Raw genomic sequence first — 16,113 nt, 5'->3', positions numbered from 1 at the left:
TTGGGGGGGAGGGGGCAGAGAAGGGGGAGAAGCACCCCATGAAGACATTGTGCTTAACATCACTAAATACCTCAAACACCACATTGTCCTTCCCAGCCCTCAATTAGTGGAGCTCCTTGTACGAAGCTCTGATTTCATACAGGGAGATTTATTTTTAGAGAAAATCCGGCCCTGTGCAGGCAGGAAGCTCTTTGAAAATCTAATGAAGAACACACCAGTCATGCCGAGTTGTTAGTCTCAGAGCAACCCTGCTTAACAAAGCTTCTCTTTTCTGTTTCCCTGCATGTTTTTTTGACTGCAAAAGACTACACACTTCTGATTTTTTGTTGTGGTGGCTGTGACTGTAGCCTGCACTATCAGTGCTGGACAGTGTCCAGCCCGAAGGCTCTTTGCCCTGCCCTCAGGCCTCTTCAGCTTGTGGATCTCCGTGCGGAGGAACGCCTCTTTGGTGGCTGTGACTAGGAGAATTAGGCAAGAGATGCGGGTTCACTTGCCCTGCGTAGGGGCTTATCTTGGGCTAAGCTGAGGGACTAATAGCAAAGCCAGCCTCTGCTCCAGCCGGTCTGAGGGCATAGGGAACCATCTGTCCACTCTGTGGATAACTGACAACAAAGGGGGCAAACATCGAAGAGGGACAACAAACCAAAAGGCTGTTCATTTAGAAGAAAACTGAAATAAAGGAGAGGAACAAGTGTTGTGTTCATAAGGTCAGTACTGTACTAATCATTCTTGTTGCTTCACAGGCCTCTCACTGAGCCATGACTTCAAGACTTTCCGCTCACTAGTTTCTGCTGGTGACATTGTTGCAGGCTTAATTAATGTTGAGGTCTTGCAATACAGAATGCTGCAGTAAAACTTTTAATTCTGTCTCTCTCCTCTCGCTTCTGTTCGTCTGAAGAGGGCCGGAGAATGTTTAATGCACAACTCCTGACTTCCATTAGGGTTGAATTAATTTGAGCTGCTTGTTTTTCTCCACTCTCGTGTGTTGTTTATGCATTTTGTTGCACTCTTAACTTCAGAACTGCGTTTGAGAACGATGATCTGTCACATTGGAGAGGAGTGAGATGCTCTATGGCCTCCTATAGAGTGAAATATGTTGTGTTATAAATAGATGGATAAATAGATTGTTGCTTAAGATCCTTGCAAAGTGAGATGTGTGGGTTTATGAAATCCTTCATTATGTTAATGAGCGAGCGTACAGTGCTTTTAAATTCATGCATCATTGTATGAATAAAAGTCAGGACGTTTGTTTCAAATTAAGAACACATTTGTACGTAACGATTCTGTAAGACAAATAAAATGTTCATGCTTTTCAGAAAAGTGTCCTCTTGTCATCAAAGCCCTCGGGTAATCTGTGTAGACATTGTTCTCCTCAAGGATTAACAAAAAGTTCTTTATAATCTGAAGCCGTTTCTTTCTGTCAATGCGCTGCGAGCGGGGTTTCAGTAGATTATCTGTGTTATCATGTGTACTTGATGGGTGCTGTTGTTCACCACTGTTTTGTTCGAGTGCCTTGAGTGGGTGCTGATGTGCTCGAGGTGACAGAAATGGGTCAAAAGGGTTTTAGCATTAACTAAACAAATCCCAGCCTATAGGATTAGACAGTGATGTTGCTGTTTATTTGATGTACTCACTGTTACTATATAATGATATACAGAGGAGACAATAGTTAGGAGTGTTGTTACTAGAAAGACTTCCTCCTCATATTCCTGATATTTTGGACTAAGTCCTGAAGCTTAGAGTGGAATTATAAACAGAGGAATGTGCCAGAACAATATCTCGTTGTACACTCGTCTCAGCTATTTGAAAAGCATGTTTTGTTTGTTTGTTCTTACGCTGATATCGTCACATTTCTTCTGATAACTACTGACACTTGTGCGATCATCAGTGTGGGCAAACTTTACTCAGATCAGCTCTCGTCTTTGGTTGATTGTGAGGTGTGGGACGGCAGCAGGGATCTCCGTAGTCATTGATTTTTTTTGAGGATCTAAGCTGCATCATGTTAGCATAGCTTAGCTTAGCTTTGAAAAAAAGATCAGAACAAGGGAACAGCTAGCCTGGCTTGTTTGGAAAGGGTTAATAAAAGCTATCCAACCGCCACTCTTAAGTCCACATATTGATATCTTACATCAGCCTGAAATTGGTTTAAGTAGAGTATCTCAGCAGTGAGCAGCCTGGCCGGCTTTTATATAACACACAACATGTTTGTGCACTAAAGCAGGATGATATGAAGGCTGTGTGCACTATATGAGATGATGGCTGTGCACATTACAGGCAAGCTTTTCACACTACTTCAGCTAAGCTAACCAGATTCATGTTAACAGATTTGAGAGTGATATCAATCACCCATGTAGCAGAAAACCATGTTGCACAAAACGTCAAACATGTTGAATATCACTGTACAGACGTTGAAACCCTACAGAATGACTGATTTAAGCTCTGGTTGATGGGGAACTCCTCATGCACACTCACCAAAAGTTGTGGACAAAGTACAATTCTTCATTACTTCGGTCAAAGTATAGATCCTCCTGGTCAAACATTACTCCAATACAAGTGAAAGTTGTTCAGTCAGATTAAGACTTGAGTTAAAGTCCTGGAGTACTTGCTTTTAAAAATACTGAAGTATTCAAAGTACTTTTTAAAATATCTCTAAACGTATTTTCACAAAGCATGAGGTCAGTCAAGAATGCATGGGTGAACATTCTGCTCTGTTCTGTGTATCTAGAAAACATGATTTCATATCTAAAAAGCCTACCATGAAATATAAACTAAGTTACTACAAGCACAGACAAGTTTACAATGTTCCTCTGGAATCAAAGCAGTGTGTTAGCTCCAGACCTCCACATGCTTTCTCAGGTTAGATGCTGATGTTTTGGAGGCTGTGATGAAGTTTGTGTGGTAAACAGATCAGAGATTTACAACAATACAAACAATCATTCTTTATTTCAAAACCTCAAACGTGGGTTTAAAATATGGCCGTGGTGCTCAGGTAGAGAATCATCATCCTTCTCAGTCATAGCCATCATCACCATGACTAAATGAACGACTGATCTGAACAACGTTTGATCTACGCTCATCCCAGGTACACCAACATTTTACGGTCTTTGGGATCTGATTTCAGATAAGAAAATTCATCAGCTGACTTCAAAGATAAAGTAGTGAGTAACTAGAGCACTGATAGAAATGTAGACAAGTCTTTAAATGCAGTAAAAGTAATAAGTTCCCCAAAAAATTATACTCAAGTAAAGTACAGATACTCAAAACATGTACTCAAGTACATTTACTTTGTTACTGTCCACCACTGCTCACCAATAATGTGTCCTCATGTTTCTTTCCTTTATCATGAAAGTGTAGCATCTGTTACAGTTAAAGGTTTGAGATAATCCTCAGTCCGTTTCCTGTGCACAGTCTGAGTCATTTAAATGTGTGGCTTCATCAAGTGTCGTGTTGATATATAAAACTTGGAAGCACCTCTCAGAACTGTGATCATCCAGCAGACAAACTGAGCTCAGGTCTTCATGGACTTGAGTCTCGTCTGTCTGTCAGTGAGCTGCACATCCAACTCTGCATCCAGACATTCTTTATTTGTTCTGCAAATGTGACAGATTGGATACGGAGCCAGCACAGAGCAGACTTTGTGTGGAGTCAGTGTGATATTAAAAGAGTCACACACACATCACTTGATCCACGGGCCTCCATAGCACAAGTGGCTTCCTTTGTATCTTATCTTATCCAAGGCTTACACAAGCTGTAACTCATGACATGGTCTCATGTGGAGATTTCACACACTGATTTCTTACCTCACTCACAACGCCACCATCACAGGACGTCAAGAGTTCACAGCTCTTCAGAGAGCGTCAATCCCCTGAAACAAAGAGGTTTGTCTCAGCGCAGCAGCTGAGAGGTCAAAGCACGATCATTTTCTAGTTGTGACACATTTTACACAGCTACGGTAATGTTTCATAAAACTGTGGAATAAAGGTGGATTGTTGATGCATGCAGCAGTGATGCAGCTTTCGCAATAAAATGCAGAATTTCATGTTTTATTCAGGGCTGCTGTTTGAACAATAGACAAGGAAGGGGACGTTTTCCATGAGCTGGGATAACTACACTGTTAAAACGAAAAGCTGTGAAAACTCAAAATTTCAAGGCAACTGTCTGTGCTAGATTTTTGAGTTTTGAGGCTAACTAGAAATCTTAGATTTGAGCCAACTGATTAGTTTTGTTGAAGTCACTTATCATTCATATGTATTGTAACTTAAAGTTTTGAATTCTACATACTAAGAAGTGAAAGGTTCAAGGATCAAGCTTACTTCATTTGTACCCATAGATAGATTTTGTTTGCAGTGAGTCAGCCTCCTTTTAACATCAACACAACAAACAGAACAGGACAATACATGACAACAAAGTGACAAAGTGCTTAAGAGGTAACCCTTAATAAAAACGATAAATACAGGAAATGAGCAATCAATAAGAGCTAAATCAATAAAACAAGATAGACATAAAATCAACCACTGGTCAATAAAAACAAGATAAAAAGAAAGAAAGTGCCACCAGTAAAAAAACAAGATAATTTATTATTGTTTGTTCAGAAAATGTCCCTTTGTTACTGCACGTTGCTGCACCATTTTCCCACCTGCAAGCTAGCTAGCTAATGTTAAAGGCAGCTAACTATTGGTAATGACCATGCCTTATTAAACTAACTAAACAAATTAAAGTTACATTAACCGGTAATCAACTCACCATCAACTCACCAACTGTAAAGCTAGAGTTTCAATACAATACTCAAACAAAACACTCACCTTTAAGGCGATAACATCCACACAGGACAGGAGAGATGGCGCCACATGTGGGAAACTGAAGGTGTGGAAGACCCCTGTAGATTTGAGTTGGAGACCCCATTCTTTACCTGAAGCAGACTCAAATAATTAAGCCGAGCCTTAAACCCATAATTTCAAGTTTTGCCAACCTAACTTATGAAATGAGAACAACTTTACACAACAAACTTCATAAAGGTAGTTGAGATAACTACTTTGATGTAGTTTGAAACAAAATGGAACATTTTTTGTTTACTTAACAAAAAAATCTATTTTAACTTTTCATTTTCACAGTGTATGATGGATTTACAGACAAGGAAAGGCAGTTAGATTGAAAATAAGAAAGATGGAGTCACAGTTTGGCTTTATTTGAACTGTTCTGTTTTAATGCAACCACCTGAAATACAAGATCTTTTTTCATTCCTAAACTATTCCTGTTTTTCTTGCAGGCTTTAACTTATATACTTCAAAAACACAACATGTCTGACAAAGAAGAAATGGTTTTGGATGGGAACATGAATGTTACTCTGACCCTGAGGCTGCTGATGCATGGAAAGGTAACGCACCTACATGAAAAAGATGAAGATTGTATTTGTATTTGACAAACGGTCTCAACACTGACAGAATATCACTGATGTCTGAAAATGCTGTGTGCTGCAGCTTGCTCAAGCATTGTTATCTTCTCATTCACAGGAAGTTGGCAGCATAATTGGGAAGGTACTTTTAATCATCATATTTACAGATTCATCTTTCTGTCTCTGTGATTCTCCTGTTTCCTCTCTTTATAAAACTAACTTGTTCTATTTCTCCGCATGATTCAAGAAAGGAGAAACAGTCAAGAAGATGAGGGAGGAGGTGAGCATTGACATTGACACCTATAATGTGAAAACATGCATAATTTATGTATTCATGCAGGTCAATTACTGCATAATGTGGCAGGAGTAATTGTGAATTTATATTTGCAGAGCGGTGCGCGAATCAACATATCAGAGGGATCATCTCCTGAAAGAATAGTCACCATCACAGGACCCACGGAGGGAATCTTCAGAGCTTTCTCCATGATCGCACAGAAGTTTGAGGAGGTACAGCAAAACAAACTCCACATCAGCTTTAATACACCTTCAATCAAATGTTTCTGTTTTATAAGAGAGTTTAAGAAAGACCTTTTGAAATTTGTCTGAGGTTTGACAAACACTGAACGCCCCATTCCTCTGTTTTGAGAACTTGTCAAATAAAGCTGACATTCTTACAGTCGTGAAAACCATATTTGTGAATTCTGCCGTAGGATATTGCTGCAGCGATGACAAACAGCAACGTGACAAGCAAGCCACCTGTGACACTTCGCCTGGTTTTCCCAGGAAGCCAGTGTGGTTCACTGATTGGAAAAGGCGGCTCAAAGATCAAAGAGATCAGAGAGGTATGATCCCCTTTCTTTTTGTGTTTCGTTTCAGAGAGTGTTTTTTTTCCTGCATTCAAACAGGGACAGAGCAAATCCTCCCTGGTGCTCTGACACCTCAAGTATCAAACACTACAGTCAAACCTTAAAATGTGTGCATTTCTGTGTCTGCTGCTCGTGAAAGTCTCCCTGATTATGCCCGTAAAGATCGGTGGAGGCTGGCTGCATGTTCTGAATGGACAATATTTGTGTACACCTCTGCAAATATTGGAGCACAATTTACTATTTGGCTTGCAGCTGCTCTCTGCATGTCAAAATGTGTTCAAGGCAATTTGTGTGTGACTGAAACAGCATTTCAATCTGGGTGATGGAGTCCTCTTTTCAGCAATAAATAGCATTTGTTTCCTCTGTTGTCTGGTGATGCTAAGACCACAGGCGCTCAGGTTCAGGTGGCAGGAGACATGCTGCCGGACTCCACAGAGAGGGCTGTCACAATCTCCGGCACTCCACAGGCCATTACTCAGTGTGTAAGACACATCTGCTCTGTCATGCTGGAGGTAAGCACCGTCACACAGCAGATGATCCTCACAATCGAAAGCTCTATTTTGGCATGGAGTCACATTTGTTTAGGATGGGGTTAAAGGTATTCAGGAGCACATCCAGGATATCTTCAGACTGAGCAGCGTTTAACTCCTGAAAGACTAAAGCTCTGTGCTCCCCTTGAGATATGCATCATTAATGTCACTAATGTCAAAATATTGTGACTTTGTCTGATGACTAAACTCCTCAAAACAAGTTTGGAAATGTTATTTTGGTCAGTTATTCCTCCCATTTAATAAAAGCAATTGGTATTGTATTTCAAACTGTTAAAAAGCCTTTTTAGTCACCTTTTCAGGCACATTATTTTGGGGCGCTACCCACACATTTAGCTGTGTGCTCATTCCACGAATACACATTTTTTACAAGTTATAACTCATTGTAAACGTGACTTATCAGTCTTTCCAACAATATAAAATACAACACTAATTGGTATTATTAAAGTGGAGAAATAATTGACTGATATAATGTTTCCAAACTTTTTTGAGTTTATGTACTCTACCAGTCAAAAGTTTGGACACACCTTCTCATTCAAGGTTTTAATTATTATTGTAAACACTGTAGATTAATACTGAAGACATCAAAACTATGAAAGAACATATATGGAATTATTGAATGAAGAAAAAAGTGTTAAACAAAGCAGAATATGTTTTATATTTTAGATTCTGTAAAGTAGCCCTCTTTTTCCTTCATGACAGCTTTGCACACTCTTGGTTTTCTCTCAGTCTGCTTCATGAAGTGGTCTCCTGGAATGGTTTCTAATGAACATGAGCCTTGTCAAGAGTTCATTTGTAGAATGACTTGCCTTCTTAATGTGTTTGAGACCATCAGTTGTGTTGTCCAGAGGTAGGGTTAGTACACAATGGATAGCCCTGTTTGACTACTGTTGTAATCCAGATTATGGCAAAACCAGATTATTTCATAGTTTTGATGTCTTCAGTATTAATCTACAATGTTGAAAATAATTAAAATAAATAAAAAACATTGAATGAGAAGGTGTGTCCAAACTTTCGACTGGTAGTGTACATTATTAGTTTAGGGTATCAGGTGTTTTTGTAATTATTGTGATTGTTTCACCACAAACTCATGAAAGTGTTCTCTTAATTAACTCATAATTAGTTTTCTGTCTTAGTTCAGCTAGGTTCATCTACTTTAGCTCTCCTTGTATCCCCTGTAGCTCAGAAGTAACAATTTTTAATAAAATTACTTTTTAGAATCAGATTATTCTAAAAAACTTCAAGTCATACCAGGTGAAATGTTCAGATAAGAGAGTTTAATAAAGTTGAGCATCCACTCGCCCTTCCACTCTAAAAATCTATTCCCTATTTTGAGGTCTATTCACAATGGATTTCTTTGGTCCAAGGCTTCATGCAACCACCTCAGCCAATGAATGGAAAGTGAAAAGCTTCAGGATTCAGATTCAGGGGATATAAAAAAGGTTGATAGAGTACATCAGAGCCAGAATAGGTTATTTTCTGAGCTGCAGCAGTGTATGAATTTCTGTCCCTTATTGGTTTGCATGACTGTGTCTCCAGTCTCCTCCAAAAGGAGCAACAATTCCTTACCGTCCCAAGGCCATACCTGCTGGAGCCCACGCAGTCCTAGCACCGCAGCACTCTGCACAAGTAAGTGGCCGAGTACGACATACTTAACTTTGACTGCTGCCAGGTTTCACAGAAGCTTATATCTGAAGAGGCTTTGAATTTGATGGGATCTCGGAGTCACACTGATCATTAGGCATATTTTTACCACTAGAGGGACACATCTTTTTAATTACACAGCAATGAGCTCTTCATTCTGTGATGTTGTAAGCTATGAGAGGAGGAGGCAGTGATCATGTTAGAAATTGGCTGAATTGAATCCAGCCAGGCTGTAATGTGACAGATATATGAATAGAAGGCATTGACACTAATAATCCCCCTGGGGTGTGAAACCTGAAAGATGTCGTGACTAAAGCTCATATTTTCCATCAGCTGGCTAATCGCTGTCCTGAATTTGGCACAGTCTGTTCTGACCTATCAGACATCTGTCTATGTTATTGGATTTCTGGCCCTGGTCAAAAGGGAGGAAAACAGCAGATGACATTTAGATGAATTTCCATCAAATCTATAAACATTAGAGTTATGGAAAAGAGGGAGGGATGGATTTTCAGAGATGGACTCACTGCACTGAGTTCCTCTTCATGCTCTCTAACAATTGAAAGTTCCAAGTGACATCTTCGAACACATCTTCATTTTCTCTCTTCCTTTAATTCTCCCAGGCCTTTGCAATTCCAGGGCAGTATGCTTTTGCACATCAAGATGTAAGTATGCTCATTTGAATGACTGACATCCATCCTCATGACCTGCTCCTTCCCATTCCTCCCGAGCCACCACTACACCCTCTATGTACCCCACTCTGAAGAGATGAAACTGAAGTAACCTTGATCTGTTGATATTACTAACACTAACATGAGATAGCAGAATGCGTTGACTGACATGGAAGTAAAGATGTTCAGATTTGTGATCAGTTATAGCTTTGTAGAAAGAGATGTGTCTGTATTTTTAGATGGCTGCCATGAGAAGCGAGCATGCTTTCTGAAAGAAATGAATCTCTCACACTGACACTATCTGTGATGTTTGTGAACTTCACATTGGCTCTGTATTGTAGTTGTCAGCTCCTCTGAAATAATCCAGTTTGATTGGTTAGCTCTAACTTCCTTCCTACCCTGCAGTTGACCAAGCTTCACCAGTTGGCTATGCAGCATATCCCCCTCCCTTCCCTTGGGCAGAGCAACCCTACCTTCCCTGGTACGTACCCACGACTCCCCGGGGAAGTCCATCAATTCCCCTGACTTCACTCCTCTTCGAATCACATCATCAAAACAACACTGTCACTTCAGGCTTCAGAGAAGATCTAGGATGTCTCCATTCTTTCAGAGTTTAAAGACTCACACAGGGTTTTTATTCTGCACGTACACAAACCAGACAGTACCTGTTAGATTTTTTACATTTCTTTGCTTTTATTTGTTCCAGACAATTTAAAAAGACTGGTAAACAGAATGGAGGGATTTTCATGGTTTGACCACCACATCTGTGTCATTTCAAACTCCTAAAGTTACTCACTGAGTATGTGACAGATTGAAGCGAACACAAAATTCAAACAGCAGAGTTCTCTGAGAGGGAAATGTGAAAAATGAGAGAAATATTTACAGTTATGTAAATGTTTTACCATTTCTCACCATTTCTTACATCCCCCCAGAGTTTCAGCTCCATTTGCCCAATTTCTCCTCTCCTAAAACAAAACCTAATCTCTTCACCCCATCCTCCACCTCTGCAACATGTCTCCTTCAATTCTAACATTGTCTTGGCCAGACAATCCCTGACCTCAACTTCCCCAAGTACTCATATACTTTACCACGACTAACTGAGGACAGAATACCAGAACATGTGATCCTGACATGATAGAGTTTATACAACATACTGATTTAAAAAGATATAAAAGTGTGTTTTATAGCAGCAATATCAAATGTATGCATAGAGTGTGTGCTGAATATGTATATATAAAGTATGCATTGGCTATTTTCATGTTCCTAATTTAGCAGTGAGCTACTGATAAAGCAGACAAAGTAGGGCAGCTTGTCATGCCATTAAAGTGAAGCCATTAGTGCCATACTGTTGTTAGCATTCCTTGTCCTACTTTGCAGGATTGGATGCATCTGCCCCCACAAGTTCACAGGAGCTGGCAATACCTAATGATGTGAGTACCACATTGTTTTATGTTTTTACTGAGCTGAAACAAAGTCCTGCACCCAAAATCCTCCTGCTTCTTCTTTAATGCTTTCCAGGATGACGGTTATAATGAGACATTTTTGGACACAACTTCCTCTAGTTCACCCCCGGAGCTGCAGAAAGTGTATGCTGTCAATTTGAATGAATACAGATCAGCATGTACGCAGCTGACTAGCTTGTTGTGTCTTCATTAATATCAAAATAAGAAAGTCTGTATGAGAGGTTCAAGAGTAGACGATGATTTTTGTTGCTTGTGAATTGCTTAATGAATTATCTTGCCGTGAGATATTTTCAGAGGAGAACAGGTGGCTTGAAGAATTTTTTTAATATTATGATCAGCATGAAGACTGGCAAAGGGGACACAGGTAGTCTCAGCTGCCACTGATTGACATGTTACATCTAAACTGTAAGAAAGGTGACTGGAGGCGGTTTTAAGGGGGTTCTGGTTTATTCCTGGACCACAGCAGTGAATTCCCTGAGTCTTGCCGACACAGTGATTGCCCTGTGTCAAGCTGAGACTCAAACATCTTGATTACTTTGTTCAGATTAAAAAAACTATTTATTACACATCCATCTCCAGGCTCTCTGTGCACACTCTGTTTACTGTATTTGCACTGAGCTGAGCAGCTGCTGGTGGCAGCTCCTTTGCAGACAGGACAGTGATGTCTTCTAATTGTTCTCTTGCCAAGACAGAAAATGAGTGTGTTACTCCAAATGTCAAATCAATGGCTTTCAGATAAGAGGGTACCGCCTGTGCTTTATTTAATAGATCAACAATATCAGCATCTAACATTTCATATGATCTTAGAATCACAGTGCCGACTGTTAGCAGAGAGCAACAATGCTCGATGGAGATGCTGTCTGTTGTTATAATAACACAGCTGTCCTCTGTAGAGAACCACTCACAGACTGTGGTGCTGGTATTGGCTGCAGCAGTCAAATGCTGTTTGAAATCTAATTGCCAAAAAGCCCAGAAACACGGGCTGATTTGCTATTTACATGTTTCCACTCTCTCCTCTTCTAGTTTATTGGCTGTATAATTGGAAGACAAGGCAGCAAGATCAATGAGATTCGCCAGGTCTCTGGAGCTCACATCAAAATTGCCAGCGCCACTGATGGCTCAGCCATGCGCCAAGTCACGATCACAGGCTCGCCGGCCAGCATCAGCGTGGCCCAGTACCTCATCAATGCCAGGTAAGACATTACACAGGGCGGTCCAGTCTAGTAGGGTTTCTCATGCCGGTCTGATGATAGGTAGGCCAAACACCATGCTATAATATGAGGCAGACTTATTGTGCTCAGGATGAGGCTGGATTTGTTCCATCTCACTGCTCCGTTCTCTGACTGCATTAAAATCCTTATTGTCTCTGCTTTTTAACACATTCCTTCTTTGATTCTTATGTTTTCTCCTCTCTCTCATTTCCCTCCTCCTTTTTCTCACCCAATCCCCCCCCCCCCCCCCCTTTCATTTTTCACCTCCACCTTTTTAACTTTTCACCATCTAAACTCCCCCTCCAAACATCATGACCTGCAGCTTAGAGTTGGCTAAATACACCATGCAGGCTGCTTCCTCTGCGACCCCCGTTGACCTCAACATGAGCTTCTCTCAGTCTGCTCCCACTGCCTCCGCTGCTGCTACCTCTATGGCTGTCTTGGCGGCCGCATCCCAAGCCCCCACCATTAATGTCCACTCTCCCTCCACCTTATCAGCCATCCAAAACCCACACTACGCCGTCCCTGTTTCCAGCCTGCTTGGCATGAAAACTCTCCCTGTCCTGGCTGTCCACCCAGCAGCTGCTTCCAGCCTAGCACAGGGTTTATCTCCTTACACTGCAAAAATGTCAACCGCTGGCATCAAAAAATCTGAGAGGCAGAAGTTTGCTCCTTATTGATGCCAGTGTAGCTGACAGGTAAACCATTATTAATGGATGAGAAATTATTTAAACCTTGGCTATAAACTGGGCTAAAGTAGCTTATGCTGGTGTGTGTAGGTTTTTCCAGTGTAGCACTTCTTCCCAGGAAACCAGAACGATTTTAGAAACAGACTCAAAGGGTGTTCGAACATGTCCTCAGTTATTAAAACAGGTATTAGTGTGAATTTAACTCAGTGGTATCCTATGTATTGGGAGAACAGTGCATGAGTGTAAGACAGGCTGTGTAAGTATTAATGTTACAGAGCTTTATATGAAGACTTCCTCCTGCAGAGGTTTTTTCTATGATGCAAATACTGACTTAGTTTTCTATCTGTGCACAGAGTATTTTCCAGATAATGCAAAGTAGTGTGATTAGACGTTGTGTTTTGTTGGCAGCAGGCTGTTTGATTGTTTGTTTTGTACAATAGAAGTCAGAGTGTATAGATGTTCTTTTTTTTAACAAGGATTGCCCCACTCTCCTGTCAACTTAACCTTTCCATCACTATAGGCTCTCATCAACGCTAACAGGCTTGGGTGTTCTGTAGTAGCGTTGCACTGTAGCAGTTCTGATGGGATTATCCTAAACCCACATTGGATTCTAGTGGATTTCTCTCTACACAGTAATCCTGTAAGGCAGGAAAGGCCTTACAAACTCATTTATTGTTTCTGTACACCAGCTTCTTTCTTGTTTATTCTTCAACTTAAGCGAGTGGAATGCTTTGACTTTCAGCGGCGGAAATTGTCGCTGAGCAATTATTGTCATAAATGTTTTATTCATGTTCCTTGTGTGGGTCTGCTCCCAATTGATGAAAATTGTTATATTTGTTGATGAAATGACTTTGAAATAAATGGGACTTTTTATGAATACAGACTGCTTGTTTTATTATCATTCTATCAGTGTAAAAAATATTTTACATTAATGGGGATAAAGCTGACCTCTTAATAAAAACATCTACCCTGATGATTTATGCTTTGTTTACTCTCCAGTGGCTCTGAGCTTTAATTGTGTCAAAATCAGGACAACAAACTTCCACTCTGTTGGAATTAGTGTTAATGACTCAGGAGGCATTGAAGCTGTTTTGATCAAAATGTCATGTTAAAAAAGTCTCTGTGGACCCAAAAAAGGTTTGGTAAAAACAATACAAGAGAAGTATAGTTTGTTAAACCCCATGTGCATGCACTTCAGCACCTGTGGCACATATTTCTGTGTATACCTTTGACATATACACTTAAACACAAACTGGTACGCACACGGTTTTACTCCCCTAAATTACATCACCAAGATTAGTGTGACTAAGCTGACAGATATTCCTTTATCGCTGATTTCCTCCATTTTCAGATGTATGCACATGTCAAACATTAAATATCAGTGACTGTGAGAAACAGACAACAACAGAGAGCAGCAACACTTGCCATAGCTGTTTGCAACACAGAGGTTTTGGCAACTATACAAAACAAAACAAACCCCCTCTGCAAAGACTAGTCCGTGGTATTAGGAGGAGGTATTGTGTAGGTGGCAGAAGGCACAAAGCTCCGTCCAAAACAAACTTTCCTACCTGCACTCTCTTGAAAAACAAAGTAAACTTGGTCTAACCTCACAGTAAATATTCAACACATACTGGGGCAAAATTCTCTGGGGTCCCGAAAAAGAACAACTTAACCTTCAGTTGTCCGCTCAAGCATACTGCTAATGGGCAGGTAGGTTACAAGTGTAGTCGGTTCATGCTGCTCCGTGTCCCAGGCTGAACCCCCTCCCCCCTTTTAAGTGTAAAAAACAGGAGGTGGGCACTTCTGTTCTGCCTGTACGTGGAGTATGGGAAACAAGCCATACAGGCCATTTCCACAGCAGGGCTCCAAATGCTGAAGTGGGGATAATCAATAGTTAATGGGGGCAGAAATGTAATGACAGTGAAGGATGACATTTGAACCTCGGGGAGAGTGTAGCAGCAGAGAACAGTGCTGCATGTATGCTGGTGTGTGCCCAGGGCAGTTATGAGTGCACGGCTATATGCTATATTAATGATCGACTCTTTCAGGCTGAGCTCAGGCCTGCTTCCATCCTGTTGTTTGATCTTATACAAAAAGCAATCTAGGAATAGCAAAGTAAATACGTATTTTTGGATGCATCACCACTTGAAAAGTCTGTAGTTCATTTTGAGGCAGTTCTATCAATCACTTTTTGATTCAAAGCCTCAAACTACCACGTACGTGATGCAGAACTCTACTCTGACCCGTGCTCTCTACACACCATGCATTTTGAGCACATTACGTTCCTCTGCTGGTATTTCTTCTGATTTTTTGGTTCATTTCTTTTAACAGTTTAGTGATTTGTTTGTGGTTTATGGTTTTGCATATCTCTGATGGAATTTTGAAGATCCTCTGAAAATCTCTTCTCTGTTCATGGTGCTGTACGTTGATGTGCTGCTTCTTTGATTTGAGGGTTTTTATAGTTTACATTCAATCTAAGGGAGAAATAAATCAAATGAAAGAAGCAATATCAGAAGATGACTAATACAGCACACTACAACACAAGTAAGTCCTACATGAAAGGGATTACTGAGGTACACACATTTACCTCAAACACTCACCTGAGGTGAGATTATTCTAAAAGATGCATAAACATATTATAGTAGCTTAAAAAGACGGCACTCCTTTGACTAACTTCATGTTATTACTGTGTGGTAATTGCATAAGCAATTGCATAATAATGCATCAGAATATATGTCTACATTTCCTTATCCCTTCATCTAAACATCTATGGGACTGATTAGCATATATTTTAAAGTTATGTTTCATCCCTAGACGATGCATTAAAACCTCATTAAACACTGAATCAAAATCACCCTCAGCTGATTGTTTTAGTGCAAATAAGCAAATGTCAGAGCCTAACGTGTGATGGTTTTCTGAAAACAGACACAAGCTGAACATCTCAGAAGAGTGTAGCGTTTGGCCTCGAGCATGCTGCAAGGACATACCAACAGCTGTGCATCTCAGCAAGGGGAAGCAGGCAGGCAGTTTATTAAGGCTTAATTGTTGGTGTGACACTTGACAGACAATCCCATTGTAAACTTGAAATAAAACCAGTTATAGAATCAATAGTCTTCTCCCACCTCGATTAACTCCCAGCAATCTGGTCCAGCACTTCAAAACAAGAGCTAAATAAGATTCAGCTCTGCCAAACTGGAGCTGCCTCTTCACTGCTCAGAGAGAGAGCAGCAGGGCTCTCATGGATAACAGCTGAGGACAGACTTGTAAGCAGCCTGGTCCTGATCAGAAGAAACATTTGTGTCTTGGGAAACCTTCACACTTAGACTGACAGGTGACACGCTGATAATATTGGTTATTATGGCACCAGACAGACTTTAATAGGGCGCTTTGTGTCACCTTCATCCTAATCCAATACTTTTAAGTGGATGCTAATTTTTAAGGCTAGCTCAAACCAGAGAAAAACAAACTCTACATTTAATTCAGACCATTTTTAAGATCAGTTTTTTAAAAAATTATCAAGAGTTGAAACATTTTTTTTAAAGGAAAAACATTTTTCAACATTTGATAATTTGCTTGTTGGTGGACTCAGTGGCTTTGTTGTGTTGTGTTGCTTTTCTTTGTTTGTTTGTATT

The 16,113-nt window shown here is 40.4% G+C and overlaps 1 protein-coding gene across 1 annotated transcript; it reads left to right on the top strand.

Moving 5' to 3' along the window:
- Window positions 1-538: 538 nt before the first annotated feature.
- On the top strand, window positions 539-13,325 carry zgc:110045 (uncharacterized protein LOC664755 homolog). Its single transcript, XM_034682061.1, has 13 exons — window positions 539-707; window positions 5,267-5,374; window positions 5,511-5,534; window positions 5,640-5,672; window positions 5,783-5,899; window positions 6,103-6,234; window positions 6,642-6,770; window positions 8,346-8,435; window positions 9,071-9,112; window positions 9,524-9,599; window positions 10,496-10,548; window positions 11,605-11,774; window positions 12,115-13,325. Exons 2-13 carry the CDS (start codon window positions 5,297-5,299, stop codon window positions 12,470-12,472), a joined length of 1,302 nt encoding a protein of 433 aa, XP_034537952.1. The 5' UTR covers window positions 539-707; window positions 5,267-5,296; the 3' UTR covers window positions 12,473-13,325.
- Window positions 13,326-16,113: the final 2,788 nt, after the last annotated feature.

This window comes from Notolabrus celidotus, chromosome 4, assembly GCF_009762535.1.
Source record: "Notolabrus celidotus isolate fNotCel1 chromosome 4, fNotCel1.pri, whole genome shotgun sequence".
In the NCBI taxonomy this organism is placed as follows: domain Eukaryota; kingdom Metazoa; phylum Chordata; class Actinopteri; order Labriformes; family Labridae; genus Notolabrus; species Notolabrus celidotus.
This window is presented reverse-complemented; position numbering and strand designations above follow the sequence as displayed.

Excerpts from the sequence above, each read along its gene's own strand:
- zgc:110045 (XM_034682061.1), top strand. The coding sequence starts at position 5,297 with ATGTCTGACAAAGAAGAAATGGTTTTGGATGGGAACATGAATGTTACT. Across the intron at positions 5,375-5,510 it reads GGCTGCTGATGCATGGAAAG|GAAGTTGGCAGCATAATTGG; the intron begins GTAACGCACCTA and ends TCTCATTCACAG. Across the intron at positions 5,673-5,782 it reads TCAAGAAGATGAGGGAGGAG|AGCGGTGCGCGAATCAACAT; the intron begins GTGAGCATTGAC and ends TTATATTTGCAG.